This window comes from Macrotis lagotis, chromosome 1 (genome assembly GCF_037893015.1).
Source record: "Macrotis lagotis isolate mMagLag1 chromosome 1, bilby.v1.9.chrom.fasta, whole genome shotgun sequence".
Classification (NCBI taxonomy): domain Eukaryota; kingdom Metazoa; phylum Chordata; class Mammalia; order Peramelemorphia; family Peramelidae; genus Macrotis; species Macrotis lagotis.
This window is the reverse complement of record NC_133658.1, coordinates 734404193-734422032: the sequence shown is the minus strand read 5'-3', so window position 1 is coordinate 734422032 and position 17840 is coordinate 734404193. Positions and strand designations below refer to the sequence as shown.

The 17840-nt window shown below is 41.0% G+C and overlaps 1 protein-coding gene across 1 annotated transcript in view; it reads right to left on the bottom strand.

Annotated features, from left to right (window-relative positions):
• ATP8A2 (ATPase phospholipid transporting 8A2) overlaps positions 1-10580 on the bottom strand; it is an 865734-nt gene extending 855154 nt beyond the window's left edge. Inside the window, exon 1 of the mRNA XM_074216189.1 lies at positions 10483-10580. Coding sequence (XP_074072290.1) covers positions 10483-10558 — 76 coding nt within the window. The 5' untranslated portion in view covers positions 10559-10580. The remainder of the gene's footprint in view (positions 1-10482) is intronic.
• Positions 10581-17840: the final 7260 nt, after the last annotated feature.

Below are 17840 nucleotides of genomic sequence, written 5' to 3'. Positions count from 1 at the left end.
ATTAATATCTTAATACCCTAGAAGGATACATCTAGAAGGATGACATAAAAATTGAAGGAATAGATGTTAAGACCTATTTTACCCTTCCCAAGGAAGGGTATAAATACAAATTGAATGGATTAGTCAATTTATGTGAAATTTGAAGAGACAAGGTGATCTAGAAAACATTAAGATGGGTTCCAGCTCTGATACTTCTAACAAATGTGATCTTGAACAAATAAATTGAACTTTCTGGACTTTATTTTTCTTTTCCATGAATAACAGGTTTGATCCCTAAAGCTCTTCCATTTCTAACATTCTATAATTCTAAAAATCATGTAGTATTTTTAAAGGACCTTATTCCTCTTATCAATAAGACCTCCCTTCTTATTTCACTGAGGAAATTAAAGCTCTTCACCACAAGCTTCCTTTACTCCCCTTCTCTTTATCTCAAAACCCTTTGACATCATCCCAGCTACCCTGCTTTCTCCTTTTTTTCCTGATAAAGTGAACTTATCTCCTTTTCAAGGTAAACTCCTTTATAGTTGTTTTTGATCCTGTGTCCTCCTGCTTATCCAATATCTTCCCCTTTCTTGCTCTCTTTTTAAAGTCTTGCTTCCCCTACATCTATATGTTCCTTTTCTACTACTCAAAGTATTTCTTATCCTTAAAATAAGTCTTCACTAGACCTTAAAATTCCCCCAACTTATTGTTCTATACCTCTTCTCCTTTCCTCCTTTCCTCAGCAAAACTACCACAAAAAATAAGTTTTAACTCTTATTATTTCTCCCCTTTGCACTCACTCATTAAACCTTTGCAATTGGATTTCAACTTCATCAATCAATGAAGCCACTCTCTTCCAATATCCAATGATCTAATTGTCAAATATGACAGAATAACAAGATTAAGATTTTCAATCTTCATCTATTTTTGACCTATACACTTCCTTTGATTCTTTGAATAACCTCTTCTAGATACTCTTTACTCTCTGCATTCTCATTATGCTGCTCTTCTTGGTTTTACTCCCATCTCTCTAGGTACTCCTTAATTTCTTTTGGTGTTAATTGTGGGTTCCCTAAGGTTCTACCCTGGGCTCTCATTTCTCTATATGTTCTTTCCTGATGACCTCATAAATTCCCTTAGGGGTTAACTTTAATTTCCATACAGATTCTCAGGTTCCTATATGCAGATCAAGTCTCCTCCTGAGATTCCATCCCATAGTACTAAATGCCTACTGATATTTTAAAATAGATGTACTAGCATGAGATTTCCCAAAACTCAACATGTTCAAGAAAGGCTTTATCTTATCTTTACTATTAAATCCCATCTCTTTCAACCTTCCCTATTTTTGTCAAAGTATCACTATTCTTCTAATTCCCTGTTTCATAACTTTAATATTGACTTTTCACTCTCCTTCTCCCACATATCTAATCTGTTGCCAAATCTTATTATTTAACATTGTCAAAATCAAAGGCACAAATAAAAGCAAAAAAAAAAGAGTCCCTGCTCTCAAGGGGCTTACAGTATGAAGGGGAAACCACATATGAGCAAATATGTATAAAATATACAGAGGGTAAATTGGAGATAATCTCAAAGGGGAAGCATCAAGAAGATTTGTAAAAAGTGGGACTTTAGCTAAAACTTGAAGAAAACCAGGGAAGCCAAAAAGACAAAGAAGAGGAAGGAGAGAGGTATAGGTGGGGGCTGCCAGAAAAAAAAAGGCAAAAATTGGGAGATGGCATGTTCTATGAGGAAAGCACAATATTTCTGAATCTCAGAGTATGTATTTGGATAGGGAAGGAAATGAAGTAAGGCAATAAACCTGGAAATGAGCAAAGGGTCCAGTTTTTGAAGAATTCTAAAAGTTGAACAGAGGAATTAGGATTTTTATATTTGATCTGAGAGGTGACAGGGAACCATTGCAGTTGATGAATAGAGAAGTGATATGGTCAGACATGTACATTAGGAAGATCAATTTAACAGCTGAGTAGAAAAATGAATGTAGCAAGGAGCGATTTGAGACAAGGATACCAACCAGTAGTCTACTGCAATAGTAAGAGGTGATAAGGAGTGGTGGCAAGGTCAGGAGAGAAGAGATGTTAATAAGGTAGAAACCACAGGATTAGATATAGAAAAAGTGAAAAGAAAAGGTGAGGAGTCAAGAAGTCACATTCAAACCTGTTGCTGATGCTTGTCCTTCATTCTTGAAGAAGACCATGACATCGGGGAGATGATCTTATGACAAGTATATGAACTGGATTTGAATGAGAAGATGCTGTGCTAAGTCACCAGTCTCACTTTCTCCTACAGAGTCCAACAGCCAGATATGAATCAGGATGATTGGAGATGGCCCTGGATGTGAAGCAATTAGGATTAAGTGACTTACCTAAATTTACACAACTTGTATGTTTGAGATCAAATTTGAACTCAAGTCCTTCTAACTCCAAGGTTGGTACTCTATCCACTGAGTAACTAAAAGGATGGTGGTACCTTTGACAGCAAATAGAGAAGTCTAGAAGAGGGGAGAGTTTGGAGAAAAAGACAATGAATTCAGTTTTGAACATGTTAAATTTAAGAGATCTATGCCTCATCCAGTTTGAGATGTCTAATAGGTGACTGGAATTGCAAGACTGGTGATCAGGACAGAGATTAAGGCTGAGCAAACAGATCTGACAGTCATCTGTTTAGGAATAATAGCTGAATCCATGAGAGCTGATAAGATCATCAAGCAAAATAGTAAACAGGAAGAAGTCCAGAGCCTTGGAGACACCAAGTTAGCAGTTAGCAGCTGTTACCAGGATTAAGATGCAGCAAAGGAAAATAAGATGGAGTGGTCAAATAGGTAGGAAGAGAATCAGGAGAAAGAACAGTCTCTCTCTCTCTCTCTCTCTCTCTCTCTCTCTCTCTCTCTCTCTCTCACACACACACACACACACACACACACACACACACACATGCAAAACCAAGAAAGAAGAGAGTATCAAGGAAAAGGGAGTGACTGACAGTGTCAAAAACTGTAGAGAGGTCAAGAAGGATGAGGATTGAGGAAAAAAAGCATTAGATTTGGCAATTAAGAGATCATTGGTAACTGGAGAAATTCTGTTTCAATTGAATGAGGTTGGAAGCCAGACTAGAGAAAGTTAAGAAAACAGCAAGAGGAAAGAAAGTGGAGATACTGTAAATGGCCTTCTGAAGGAGCTTAGAAATAAAAGAAAGAAAACATGTGGTTCAATAGCTATTGGAAATGGATGAATCAAGTGAGGGATTTTTAAGGAAGGAGACATGAACATGTTTGTAGTAGTGAAGATACAGCCACTAGATGGGGATAGACTGAAAATAAGTGAGAGTATAGGGATGATAAGAAAATCTACGGCAGAAAAGAAGATGGAATGGAATTACTTGGATTTGCGGCAGTGGTGGGGGGGTCATCTTGGCAAGTAGAAAGGAGGTGATAGTGAAAGAAGGCATCTTAATGATGAAAGATGAGGAAGGCAAGGGAACAGGCTGTCCTCAGCAAATTGTCTCAATTTTTTGATAAAATATGAGGCAAGATTCTCATTTGAAAAGGTAGGAGCAGGGGTAACCAAAAGAGGCTTGAGCAACGATTTGAAAAATTACTTGAGAAAAAAATTTGGAAAAGATGCTGTGGTGAGGTACAAAAGGATAGCCTTATAACACTGAAGATCCAGCTAAGATTATGTAATATAAATGTGTAGTAGACCCAGTCAGCATAGTTTTTAAGATTTTCTTCAACTTTGTTCAACCCCACCTAAATAAGAGTGAAGGTGGTCAATACCTAGTGTTTATTAGGGCAAGATATTCAATAGGATGGGGGGGGGGGGGACAAGGAACTCAAGAGGAAAAGAAGACAGTTTAGAGCTGAATCGATTTAACAACAGGTCAAGATAGGGATGGTAGGGGAGTAGGCACAGAAGAGATGGCCAGGGAAGAAACAGAAGAGCAAAGGATCTGGAGGTCAGGAGGAAGATGAGGAACCGGTTATGGGGTTGCAAATGGAAAAGAGAGAATTAGAATAAATTGGAATCAGATCAAAGAATTTAAGAGTTCATGAACATGGAAGTTGAAAATTTATGAATGATGGCGAGATCAAGGGTAGAATTCTCTCTGGGTGTAGTAGAAAAGTAGTTGACTTCTACCTACAACCATCTTTCGCATCTGATCTCACAACTGGGCACACAACTTTAAAACTCTCTCCTCTTCAATTCAGCCTCAACAAAACGGTCAAAATAATTTTTCCTAATTACAGTCCTGACAATATCATAACTGTACTCCAAAAATTTCAGTAGCTCCCTCTTGCCTCTAGAATAAATATAATCTCTTCTGCCTTGAAAGCACTTTACAACTTAGACCAAAGTAACTTTCCATTCTTGTTATATATCACTCCCCTTCTCAAACTATTGTCTAGTCTAACTGAACTTCTCTCTGTTTCTCACAAAGTTCTATCCCCAGTTTCCTATCACTCATGCTTGGAATGTATTTCCTTTTCATTGATTCTCCCACTTTTTTCAAGGCACACTCAAGCATGAAGTCTTTCCTGTTCACCCTCAGTGCTAATAGTCTTTTAATCTATCATATTTCAATAAATCTTATATTTATGAAGATATTGTGCAAACAGTAGACATGATATCTGAAAGAAGGAAAGATACCAAAAGTATACATAAATTATTGAATTTTGATAATATCCCAAAAAGGTGATTAAGAAAACATCAGTCTACTCTCCCATTAACATGAAATATTTATGAGGGTAATCTATACATGAATTGAGGGCAGACTAGGTAAGGTATATATACATAGAGGACAAGTAGGCTTTTGCAAGTTACTTTCAGTAACGGCCCACATCTTTACCACTGACCAACCCACATATTTGGATTACGCCTATTTTTTATCTCTGCTTCACAAAGCATATCCTTTGTATTCCTTTAAGATGATGTTGAAGCACTGTCCTCTGCATTAAGCCTTTCCTGACCCCTCACAACAGCTTAGTATCCCTCCTCCCAAACTACTTTCCATTTAATTATTTTGTATATCTTTGAATTTATCATTTTATATTTATACTGTATTTATATGTGTACTTTTTGTCTCCCCCATTAGAATATAAGTTCCTCAAAAATAGGAATTATTTCTTTCTTTGTACTTAACCCAGTGCTTGGAACATAAAAGGTACTTAGGAAATACTTCTTGATTAATTGATCGAACAACTGACTGAAAGATTTAGAAGACAGAAGATCCTATATGTCTTTCCTAGTTAACAAAATTAATAAACAACCACAATGCTCTAGAATAAAACATTACCTTTCTTTCATCTCTTTTATTTTTAAAAAGACTTCTCCCAGCCATATCAAAAACATTCAGTATTCCTTACAATGTAAAAGCAGAAATAACCCTATTAGGTTACCCTATGATAGGAAGCATCAATTGAAAAAGAAAACAGGAAAATACCAAAAGCATTTGCTATTGCAATGGGGGAGATCCAGGCCTAAATGGCATTCCCTATAGAAAGGTGAAGTCCTATACTTCTGTTTATAGATGATATTAAGTTAACTTCACCAAATCCCAAGACAATGCAGAATGTCCTGGAAGAGTGATTTAATCACTCAGAGGTCTATCCATCCATAAGACCAAGTAGATGAAAAATGCCTATTGCTCAGATTTCAACCTGCACAAATACCTAGAGCTTTCCAACAATATTCACCTTGGAAACAGACAGTATAGATAGACAATAAGCTGAGTCAAGAACTGAAAAAGAAGATATGGCTAAATTGCTTTTTAGAAAATAGCAAATTAACTTTTACTGATCCAAAGTTTCCCATAATGGTAAAATTTTATTTTCAATAGAAACAATGTTTTTATATAGCAGGGACACATGAAACACCACTGCCTCTGAAGAACTAATTATGATCATCAGAGAAAGGTACATGGTTGGTATGAGAGAGTTACAATAACCAACAAAGAACTCCAAAGAAGAACCAGGGTAGAGGATTCTATCAAGGAACTGACTGACAAAAAAGAGAAGATGTGCTGGACACATTATATGAGAAATGACAGGTGAATGGACAGAGATTTCCAGTCCTTCTCTAAATGGTGGGTGAAATTGAGGAAAGTTCCCAGCACACTGGTGGATCTTCTGTTGTGAATTTGAAGAGAACATGTATGAGATAAAATTAGTAGGGTTTGCAATATTGGAGGGCTTCCCAAATCAATGAGATGACAGTTCAATTTGAGTACTGGAAGCATTTATTTTGTATTTATTCAGTATATAATTATATAAGTACTTGTTGACCTCCCTTCCCTTTACCCTTGATAGAATATAAGCTCTTTGAGAACAGCGATTATTTAATTATTTTTATCATTGCATCCCCAGTACCTGGTATATTTGTTGTTGGTTGTCAGTTGTGACCCCATTTGGGGTTTTCCTTGGCAAAGATACTAGAAAGAACTGGAGCAAATGGGATGAAGTGACTTGCCAAAGGTCACACAGATAGTAAGTGTTTAAGGCTGAATTTGAACTCATCTTCCTGACTCCAGGCCTGGTATTCTATCAACTCTGCCACCTAGCTGTGCCTAGTTTGGCACATAAGGCAGCTAGGTGGCACAGTGGATAGAGCACTAACCTTGGAGTCAGGAAGATGGGAGTATGAATCCAGCCTCAGATACTTGACATTTACTAACTGTGTGACCCTGGACAAGTCATTTAACCCTGATTACCCCCAACCAGGTTTATCTCCAGTGTCCTGATTCATATGTGGTCACTGGATCCAGATGACTCTGGAGAAGGAAGTGAAGCTTGTGACTTAGCACAGCATCCCCTCACTCAAATCCTCATGTTGCTTGTCAAGGCATCACCTCCCTGATGTCAGGGTCTTCTTGGAGAATAAAGGAAAAACATCTGGCACATATCCAGCCCTTAATAAAAACCTGACTGTGTTCTTCACCCAAAATATCTAGATCTTGAATGACAAATCAACAATTGTCAAGGTAAGATGGATCTTAAACACAGTATTTAATCATACCTCTATTTATGCTTCCCATTCCACTTAAAATAGCTTCCCCCTGCCTAAAACCTAAAGACTATTTTTATTTTTTAATAAATATTTATTAGTGATAAAGCAGATATGATACTTCCTCCCCCAAAAATTTATAAGCCAGTATGCATATGTATTTACATATACATATAAATCTATACATAGATCTACATATAAATAACTATAATACAAAAATTCTAAATGCACAAAATAGGTACAAAGAGCTGTGAGAATTCAGATATGGTAGATAATAGCATTTCCAGCTGGGAAAATTGGGGAATCGTCATGTAACAGGAAGAGTGGAAAAATCACTGGCTCTGGAATTAAACTGTAATCTGGATTCAAATTCTGCCTCTAATTCTCCCATTGTGACCTTGGGAAAATCAGTTAATCTTTTAGGGTCCTTTTAAGGTCTTCATTTATATGACAAAGGAAGTTGGATTAGGTAGTCTCCCTTTATGGCAGGAGTTCTTAATATTTTTTGCATCATGGATCTTTTCTATAAACCGATGAAGTCTTTGGACCCTTTCTCAGAAGGTTTTTAAATGCATAAAATGCAAAGGATTAAAAGGCAATCAGAGTTCTTCTTTTACAGCCTGACTAATATGAAAATATGTTAAATACAATTATACATGTGCAACCATCAGATTACTCACTGCCACGAAGAGGGGGAAGGAAAGGGAGAGTGATAGAAAAATGTGGAGCTCAAACACTTACAAAAAAGATGAAATTCAAAGATAATGATGACAATGATTTTGCCAACATTACACAGCAGTTTACATAAATTATCTCACTTGACCTTCACAACAATATGATGATCCTTACAATTTCTGTGAAATAGGAGCTGTTGTTATTCTCAATTTACAAATAAACTGAGGTTAAGACACCTGCCCAGGCATAGAGTTCATAAGTGTCTAAGGGAAAATTCAATGCATGGTTTTCTACCCCCAACCAAAGTTCTTTGGTGAACACAACGAGCTTTCAAGAAGTGAGAGAGACAAGTACTAGTGAGGTACAATGCAATAGAAGCTCTTTATGGAACCTGAGAAGGTTTGGCCAGTCAGTAATCAAGTATTTAGCAAATGCTTATTCCATGCCAGTCACTATACTAAGTATTAGGGAATACAAAGAAAGACAACACTGCCGCCTATTCTCAAGAAGCTCATATTGTAATGAAAGGGAGGAGAGGTGTGAGAAAACTCAGTTCAGTAGCCTAAACACTGTCCTCAGCAAGAATGTAAAGGACCTCTATACCTCTTGTGAATATGGACTATTTCTTCATATACCCTGGGCTGCAACTGAGAGATTAGATATTGATTCTTGTAGTTCTGTGACCCAGACCTTGGCTGGGGAGACATGGCTGGGATGGAGCTAGGAATGCAGACAGTCACCAGCTCTTTTACAAGGATGAACTGGGGACTGAATGGAACATTATAATATATTGATGCTAATAATGTATTTACTTTTTATTACCATTTTACTTAATCCCATTAGACTATGTACTAAAATAATGATCTTTGCACAGAGACTTTCAATGTATGGCCCTGAGGGAGAAAGGCTTTGGCTAAGCAAGTAAGAATACAAGTTGAGAGACTGATTGATAGACATACACACATCCCTAAATGAACATCAGAACTCAACAGTGAAGACATAACTCAAGGGATGAATTATTGGGTTAGTGCCCTTAAGGTCTTGACTGAGAGGTGGAGGCAGCTGGACCAATGCAGCACTCCATTATACCTAGATTACATATATGTATAAAAGAACTAACTAGAGTTTATATCTTGAACTTAAATTAACTGTCAGCTTTTCTAAATAAATTTTCCAAATATGGGCATTTGTTCAAGCATTAAACTGCCCAAGTCATAAAAGTACTGCGGTTTTTAGAAAGTAATTTGTATTATTGAACTAAACCATTATAATGCATAGAACTGTCAGTAGGGAATTATCTATTAATAAAATCATACAATTATCTTCCACAAGCTAAAACACAAATTAACTGAAAACAAGTCAGCTGAGTCTTGTCATTTTAAGTGATATACTAAAAATATTATATAAAATAACTTATTTAAAGTATAAAAATAACCTTTATTTTCAGTTAACAAAAAAAGCCAAAGATACCTAGGTTTGATGGTTCCATTTTCCAAATGTTAAGATATTTTTTCAGTTTATCATGATTATTTGTTGGAGGCTCACAATTCAATAGCCACCATTCTTTTCAAATAAATCTGGTTTTCAAAAATACCATTGTCTTACTTTTTCCCCACTAAGTTAAAAAATTATGAATGATGGGAAAGTCTGAATCTCATATAGTTTATTAAATATTAAGGGACTTCTAGGTTTGCAAGCTTTGAGACAAACATCATTCACGGTAATATCAGCAGAGGGCAGTTACATTCATGATATTCAATACTTTAAGTGTGAAAGTCAATTATATTTAGACTGTCCTCTTCTCTATAAAAAGACTGGGGTAAAAAAAAAAAAAAACAACTCACAACTTCCAAATGTAAATAAGGTGCCTTCCTCCTGTCAAGTCTTTTCACAAATCATCAGAAAATTCTTAGAAATATATGAATATTTAAGACTCTGAGGGAAGGTCACATTTTGATTTTCATCATAGTGAAAACTGAAATTACCCAAGGTCACAGAAATCAGGGTAATACATTATGCTTAACCAAGGACACCAAGAAAGGAACTTCTCAATAACTACTAGAATAAACAAAAGCAAACTATATGCTCATAAAGATGAATAGGTTCTACTGTATTATCTCTAGATGGTGATTGTAAACAGTAATAATATTCATAACAGTAAGAGTAGGTCACTCACTCCATTTTTGACCATATACAAAGTATGTTCCCTTCCAGGTAGGTCATACATATTTTATTATTGATGAAAAAACTGAGGTTAGCAAAGATCCATTGACTTGCCCAAGGTCACAATTGTTCTTTTATCCGAGTCAAAATTCCTGGGGTTTTCTGGCTTCAAGTCCAGTGTTTGGGGTTTTTTTATTACTATTATATCATATCTTAAATCGACATAAATCACACCTATTGATGACGTGTGGGTTATGAAGACTCTGCATCTGGCATGTGTTTTGGTTGTCCTTCCAAATTTGGAGGTTGAATGGAGGGTCTACTTTGCGTCCGCGCGCGGCTCCCGCGCGCATGAAGACGCCGCACGGCCCCACCTCCTGCGCAGGCCTGAAGGCTCCACGTGCCGCCGCAGGACCCCGGCCGGACCCTCTCCCCCACGGCACCCCCGCCCTGCACGTGGGGCACGGGCACAGGCGCACATGCGCGGCCGCCCCGCCCCCTCCCGGCCCAGGCTGTTCCTGCAGCCAGTCCCCTCCCCCCGGCCGGGCGCGGGGCGAGGGTGTGGAGGCCCCGGCCCGGCCAGCCCTCCGCGCGGCCCCGGCCCTCCCGCCCGGCCCGGCCCGGCCCGGCCCGGCCCGCAGCCCACCTGCCGCCGCACGGCTCCCGGACTTCCGCCGCAGAGGCCTCCCGAAAGCCCTGCTCAGGCCCGCTGTGTTCGGCATCGCGCCCCCAAGGCGGGCGCCCGGCCGGCCGCGGGGATGGCGCGCAGGGGCTGGGGGGGAAGAGCGGCGGCGGCGGCCTCCTGGCCATGGGCTCGCGCCGGCCGGGCTGCGGCAGCGCCCCTGCGGCTCCTGGGGCCGCCCCGCGGCCACTGCGGCTCCTGCGGCCGGGCCTCTGCGGCTCCGCCGGCCTCTGCGCAGGGCGGGGGGGGGGGGGGGGGGGGGGGCGGCCCGCGGGGCTCCGACCTCCCGCGCGCCGCGGACGCGCACACGCACACACACAGACACTGACACCGACACAGACAGACGCGCACACGCACACGGACACACACACACAGACACTGACACAGACAGACGCGCACACGCACACGCACACACACAGACACTGACACCGACACAGACAGACGCGCACACGCACACGGACACACACACACAGACACTGACACAGACAGACGCGCACACGCACACGCACACACACAGACACTGACACCGACACAGACAGACGCGCACACGCACACGGACACACACACACAGACACTGACACAGACAGACGCGCACACGCACACAGACACACAGACACTGACAGACACTGACACAGACAGACGCGCACACGCACACAGACACACAGACACTGACAGACACCGACACAGACAGACGCGCACACGCACACGGACACACACACACAGACACCGACACAGACAGACGCGCACACGCACACAGACACACACAGACACCGACACAGACAGACGCGCACACGCACACGGACACACACACACAGACACCGACACAGACAGACGCGCACACGCACACAGACACACAGACACTGACAGACAGACACAGACACTTGACACAGACAGATGCGCACATGCACACAGACACACCCAGACACTGACAGACAGACACACACACACACACACACACAGACACTGACAGACACTGACACAGATGCGCACACGCACACAGACACACACACAGACACTGACACAGACAGACGCGCACACACACACTGACAGACACTGACACAGACAAGACGCGCACACACAGACACTGACACAGACAGACACGCACACGCACACAGATACACACAGACAGACGCGCACACACACACAGACACACACACAGACACTGACACAGACAGTCGTGCACACGCACATAGACACACAGACACTGACAGACACTGACACAGACAGGCGCGCACACACACACAGACAGATGGGCAGACACACAGACACTGACACAGACAGACGCGCACACGCACACAGACACACACACAGACACTGCCACAGACAGACGCGCACACACACACGGACACACAGACACTGACACAGACAGACGTGCACACGCACACAGACACACACACAGACACTGACACAGACAGACGCGCACACGCACACAGACACACACACAGACAGTGACACAGACAGACACAGACGCACAGACACACACAGACACTGACACAGACACAGACGCACACACGCACACACACACACACAGACACTGACACAGACGCACACACGCACACAGACACACAGACACTGACAGAGACACACACAGACACTTGACACAGATGCGCACACGCACACAGACACACACAGAGACACTGACTGACAGACAGACACACACACAGACACTGACAGACACTGACACAGACGCGCACACGCACACACACACAGACACAGACACTGACAGACAGACACAGACACACACACAGACACTTGACACAGACAGACGCACAGACACACACACACACTGACAGACACAGACGCACAGACACAAACACACAGACACTGACACAGACAGAGGCGTGCACACACAGAGACACACACACAGACACTGACAGACGCGCACACGCACACAGACACAGACACTGACAGACAGACACAGACGCACAGACACACACACACACACACACACAGACACACGCAGACGCTGACAGACAGACACAGACGCACAGACACACACACAGACACTGACACAGACAGACGCACACACGCACACAGACACACACAGACACTGACAGACACTGACACAGACACACGCACAGACACACACGCAGACACTGACAGACAGACAGACACAGATACAGACACACAGACACTGACACAGACAGACGCGCACACACACACAGACACACAAACTGACACAGACAGACGTGCACAGACACACAGACAGACGCGCGCACAGACACACAGACACAGATGCGCACACACACGCACACAGACACAGACAGATGTGCGCACACACACACGTGCACGCGCACCTTTCTTACTGCCTGTCCAACCCTCCCCTGCCCGTTGGCCTGTCTGCCTGTGTGTGTCACTGTCTGGTCTGTCGCCCACCTGCCTGTCTGCCATATATGTGACGCCAGGCAAAATGCGGGGCAGCCCCTAGTTCACTCCGTGTTCCAAACCACCTGCGTGCCTCCCGGGGCAAATGTGTGTCTTTGCGGGTGGCCTGGACCGGGGGTGCCGGCCCGTGTCCTGGAAGCTTGGGAGGCACATGCACCTCCAGCTTTCCTGACTGATGCTCCCCCGACAGCGCGCCTTTTCCTTTTGTTTTTGTTTTTGTTTTTTAGGGGTTTTTTTGGCCAGGCAATGGGGTGAAGTGGCTTGCCCAAGGCCACACAGCTAGGTCATTATTAAGTGTCTGAGACCAGATTTGAACCCAGGTCCTCCTGACTCCAGGGCCGGTGCTCTATCCACTTCGCCACCTAGCCACCCCGGCCCTCCTTTTCTGCAGTTGTAGGAACTGTCTTGTTTATTTGTCCTTATGGATGATTAAAGTATCATCTTTCCATAGTTTGCCTCAGCAGGCAGGTCCGGGTGCATTAATGACGAGACTGAATCTCAAAGAGAAGTTTCAGATTAAGACAAATTAATACCCGTGCCTCGGTGTTAGAACCTTATTCAATTAAAGACCTGAGTCAGTAGGTAAAGCCTATAGTGTTTGGTGCTATTATTACAATGTTAGTTTGCAGCTATCAAGCCTCGGAGACCTTCAGAACACAACACAAAAGGGGGGAAAAAAAGATAATAAGCCTTCCCAGCTGTCCTGGCTTCCCACAACTTGTCTGACAGTCAAGGAACAGAGTGGGAAAAAAATGAAAACAAAACTATCCTCCCACAAGAGGTCCCTTGTTGGGCTACTATGAAAGAAGGAAATCCATATAAATAATATGAATCTCGAGGGAGTCTGGTAACTCTTCTTTGTATTATTTTACCCTGCATTGACATCCAATGAAACTATTTCCTATTGTAATTAAAGCATGTAGACCCATAGGCCATTAGATATAGAAGAAATTTAAAAGGGCATCTTGTTTGTATATATGAGGAAACTGGGACCCAGAGAATAGAAACGATTTACATAGGAATCTTTACTTAGCAGAACCATAATTAGACTTCCCAATGCAATAAATTTTCCATTAGTACCATCTTGCCTTGGTTATTTAATATTGTTCGATCTTCATCCTCATTATGACAAATATGGAAAAGCTGTGATTTCATCAATTTTGAGATCTCCCTTCACCAGTGGACATAGCTCACCTAAGAATTAGTAAATAAGTCCAGGAGAGTTGTCTGAATCATGTAGACATTAAAATTATTTGTCCAGGACCACAAACCTAGTAAATTTGAGAGAAAGGATCTGAACCTGGGTCTTCCTGACTCCTGTCCCTTATTATTTAACTTTGTAGCTGAAATTCTTCATTTTTGTTGTCTCTCTCTCACTAAAATGTGAGTTCCTTAAGGTCAGGACTGTCTTATTTTTCTATTTGTATCCTAAACACAGTGCTCCACATATTGTGCTTCATAAATGCTTCATTCATTCATTAATCTATTCATACTTATAATAACCTTCTCAAAGTTCCAACAATTAGCATAGATCCTTAAAAGATTTAGGTACAGAGTGGTAGATAAGTACAATAAAGCTTGCTTTTAATATCATAATAATGAAAATAATAATGAACATTTAGATAACTATTTCCTTTGCCAAGCACTTTGTGATTATCACATTTGATTACATGATTCTTTGAGGTTGATACTACATCTATTGTTTTTATCCCTGTCTTAAAGATGAAGAAACAGGCTAAGAAAACCTAATTTGTCCATCTAATAAATGCCTGAGGTAGGATTTGAACTATCAGACTTCAAATCAGAGGTGTCAAACAGGGTTGTCTGATCCAGATTAAAATGTAATTAGAAAATATTTAATAAAATAAAGTAAAATACAATAAAACATAGATAATATCCATATTTGAGTTTCAAATTCAATGTGAGGCAGCAGAAAACCTTATGAACCATTTGGTGGTCCCTGTTTCTATTTGATTTTGACACCAGTGCAGATATTGCAGTGGATAGAACACCCTTCCCTGGAGTCAGGGGGAACTGAGTTCAAATGACTTCAGACACTTGGTAGGTACTAACTGTGTGACCTTGGGCAAGGCACTTAACCCTGATTGCCTCACATCCAGGGCCATTTTCAGTCACTCTGATCCATATCTGGCTCCTGGATCCAGATGACTCTGGAGGAGAAAGTGAGACTGTTGACTTAGCACATTACACAGTACTGTCACATAAATTCAGTCACAATTCATGTGCATGTCATGGCATCACCTCTCTGATGTCATGGTCTTCTTCGAAAAGGAAGGACATCATCATCAACTCCATATATGATGCTTCACTACCTCCTAAAGTGGTTTTTTTTTCCATTCAATGCGATACTAAGGGCCCATTAATTCTGGTAACATAATAAATGTCTTTGTAACCATAAAAGTTTTTTAAAATTGCACTGTTGTCACTATCAAAGTGACAACCACATAGTACCTCTAACTGTGCCTCTTTGTACTGCTACTGCAACATTTCTAAAAAGAAACAAATTATTCTTTTAAGAAGTAAAATTATGTTCATGTATTTATTGAGGGTGGAAAAAGTAAAACTCTCAAACTATGCCTGGGAAACACCCTTGATCCCATAGTCCCCTATCTTCTCCAGGATCTATAATTCTATCTCAGCTAAGAAGCTTGCCATACACACACACAGACACACACACACAGAGAAATGTAGACATTTGGTTTTTGCAAGACAATAGGACTAAGTGACTAGCTCAAAGTCACACAACTAAGTAAGCATTAAGTGTCTGAGACTAGTTTTGAACTCAGGTCCTTCTGACAACAAGGTCAGTGCTCTTTCCACTCTGCCACCTAGCTGCCCTGTCTCATTTTTTAATGAAAAAAAAATTGAAACCATTCACAGAGAGCTCCCTCTTTCCCCTCTCCTCATTTCATATCACCCAAATGCTTTCTACCACATTTCTTCCTTCATCTATCTCACATAAAGGGATGGCCTTTCTTGTTGCTGTTGATTTTACCTTTGTAGCATCTCTCCTCTGACACTACCACCACCCTGAAACAGGTCCTTATCACATCAGGCCTGGATAATTGTAGTTTAGGAAATGGTGTGCCTGCCACAAATTTTGGCCCTCCCCAGTTCATCTTCTACTCTGTTAATGATTTTCTTAAAGAATACATCTGACCATGTCATCCCCTCACTCCCAATAAATGCCATTGGCTCCCTATCACCTCCAGAATCAAAATATTAAATCTTCTGGCATTCAAAGCCTTTCATAAATCTGCTCTGCCTTCATCTTTCCAGTCTTCTTACACCTTACACCTCCACTTCCATGTATTTTTTGATCCAGTGATGCTGGTCTCCTTTTCCTTTCTCTATTTTCCAGTTCCTGGTATTTTCTTTTCTTTTCCTTTTTTTTTTAAAGGTTTTTAGCAAGGCAATGGGGTTAAGTGGCTTGCCCAAGGCCACACAGATAGGTAATGATTAAGTGTCTGAGGCCGAATTTGAACTCAGGTCCTCCTGACTCCAGGGCCAGTGCTCTATCCACTGCGCCACCTAGCCACCCCCAGTTTCCAATATTTTCAATAGCTGTCCCCTATGCCTTCTCATCTCTACCTCCTGGCTTCTCTAGAGTCTTCAGGTCTAACTAAAATCTGATCTTTTGCAGAAAGCTTTTCCAGTCCTTTTTCCAATTCCTTCCCTCTGATGATTCCCTTCCACCCAATTTAACCTGTACATAAAATTTTTAGTTTAATTTGATTGTCTATTGTCTACCTATTCTCAAGAAAAGGCCTGGTCTTTATTGTAATTTGTTACCTCAGTGCTTAGCACAGTATATGATTCCTACTAGGCACTTAATCAATCAATCAATAAGCATTTATTGGGGCAGCTAGGTGGCGCAGTGGATAGAGCACTGGCCCTGGAGTCAGGAGTACTTGAGTTCAAATTAGGCCTTGGGCAAGCCACTTAACCCCATTACCTTGCTAAAAAAAAAAAAACCCTAAAAAAAAAGCATTTGTTAATCACTTACTATGTGCTAAGCACAGAATATATAAAAAGAAACAAAAATAAGTGTTTAATAACTAAATGAGTCTAACTGTCATCCAAATCCTACTTCTCCTTATGCACTGACTCCCTTTCTTCACTTATCAATAGCAAACTTAAGCCTGTCCTAACCTAGAAGCAAGCAAACAATTCTGCTCCCATTTGAAATGACTGTTTCATAAATGGCATATTAACTGTCAAAGTATTTGAAGGGCTATCTTGTGGATTAGATTTGTCCAACTTGACTGGAAAGATTAGGTGGAAGTTGCAAAGAAACTAAAATTTGATGTAAGGAAAATTTTTCTAACAATTAGAGTTGTCCCAAAGTGGAATGGGATGCTTGGTGAATGAATTGATTCCTCATCAATAAATGTTTTTAAGGTTTCAAGGGCAATTTTTTTATGATGTTATGGAAGTGCTTGTTTTATTCCATAAATTAAAGTATAATAAACAAGTGTGAAAATTTTTTTTTAAAGAGAAGGCTGGGGACAACTAGGTGGCGATAGAGCACCGGCCCTGGAATCAGGAGGATCAGAGTTCAAATGCAGCCTCAAATATTTAATAATTACTTAGCTGTGTGACCTTGTACAAGTCACTTAACCCCGTTGCTTTGCCAAAAAAATAAAAGAAAAGAGAAATCTGCATGACCATTTGGTAATTCTGGAGAGTAAATTCTAGTTCAACTCCACATTTGAATAAATAGCATCTAAGAGTCCTTTTAGCTGTGTGACCTGGCGTGTCACTTAACTCTGTTTACCTCATCTGTAGAATGAGCTGAAGAAGGAAATGGCAAACCATTCTAATTTTTTTTTTTTTGCTAAGAAAACCTCAAATAGGTTCACAAAGAGTCAAACTCAACTAAAATGATTAAACAACATTAACAACAACAGCCAGCA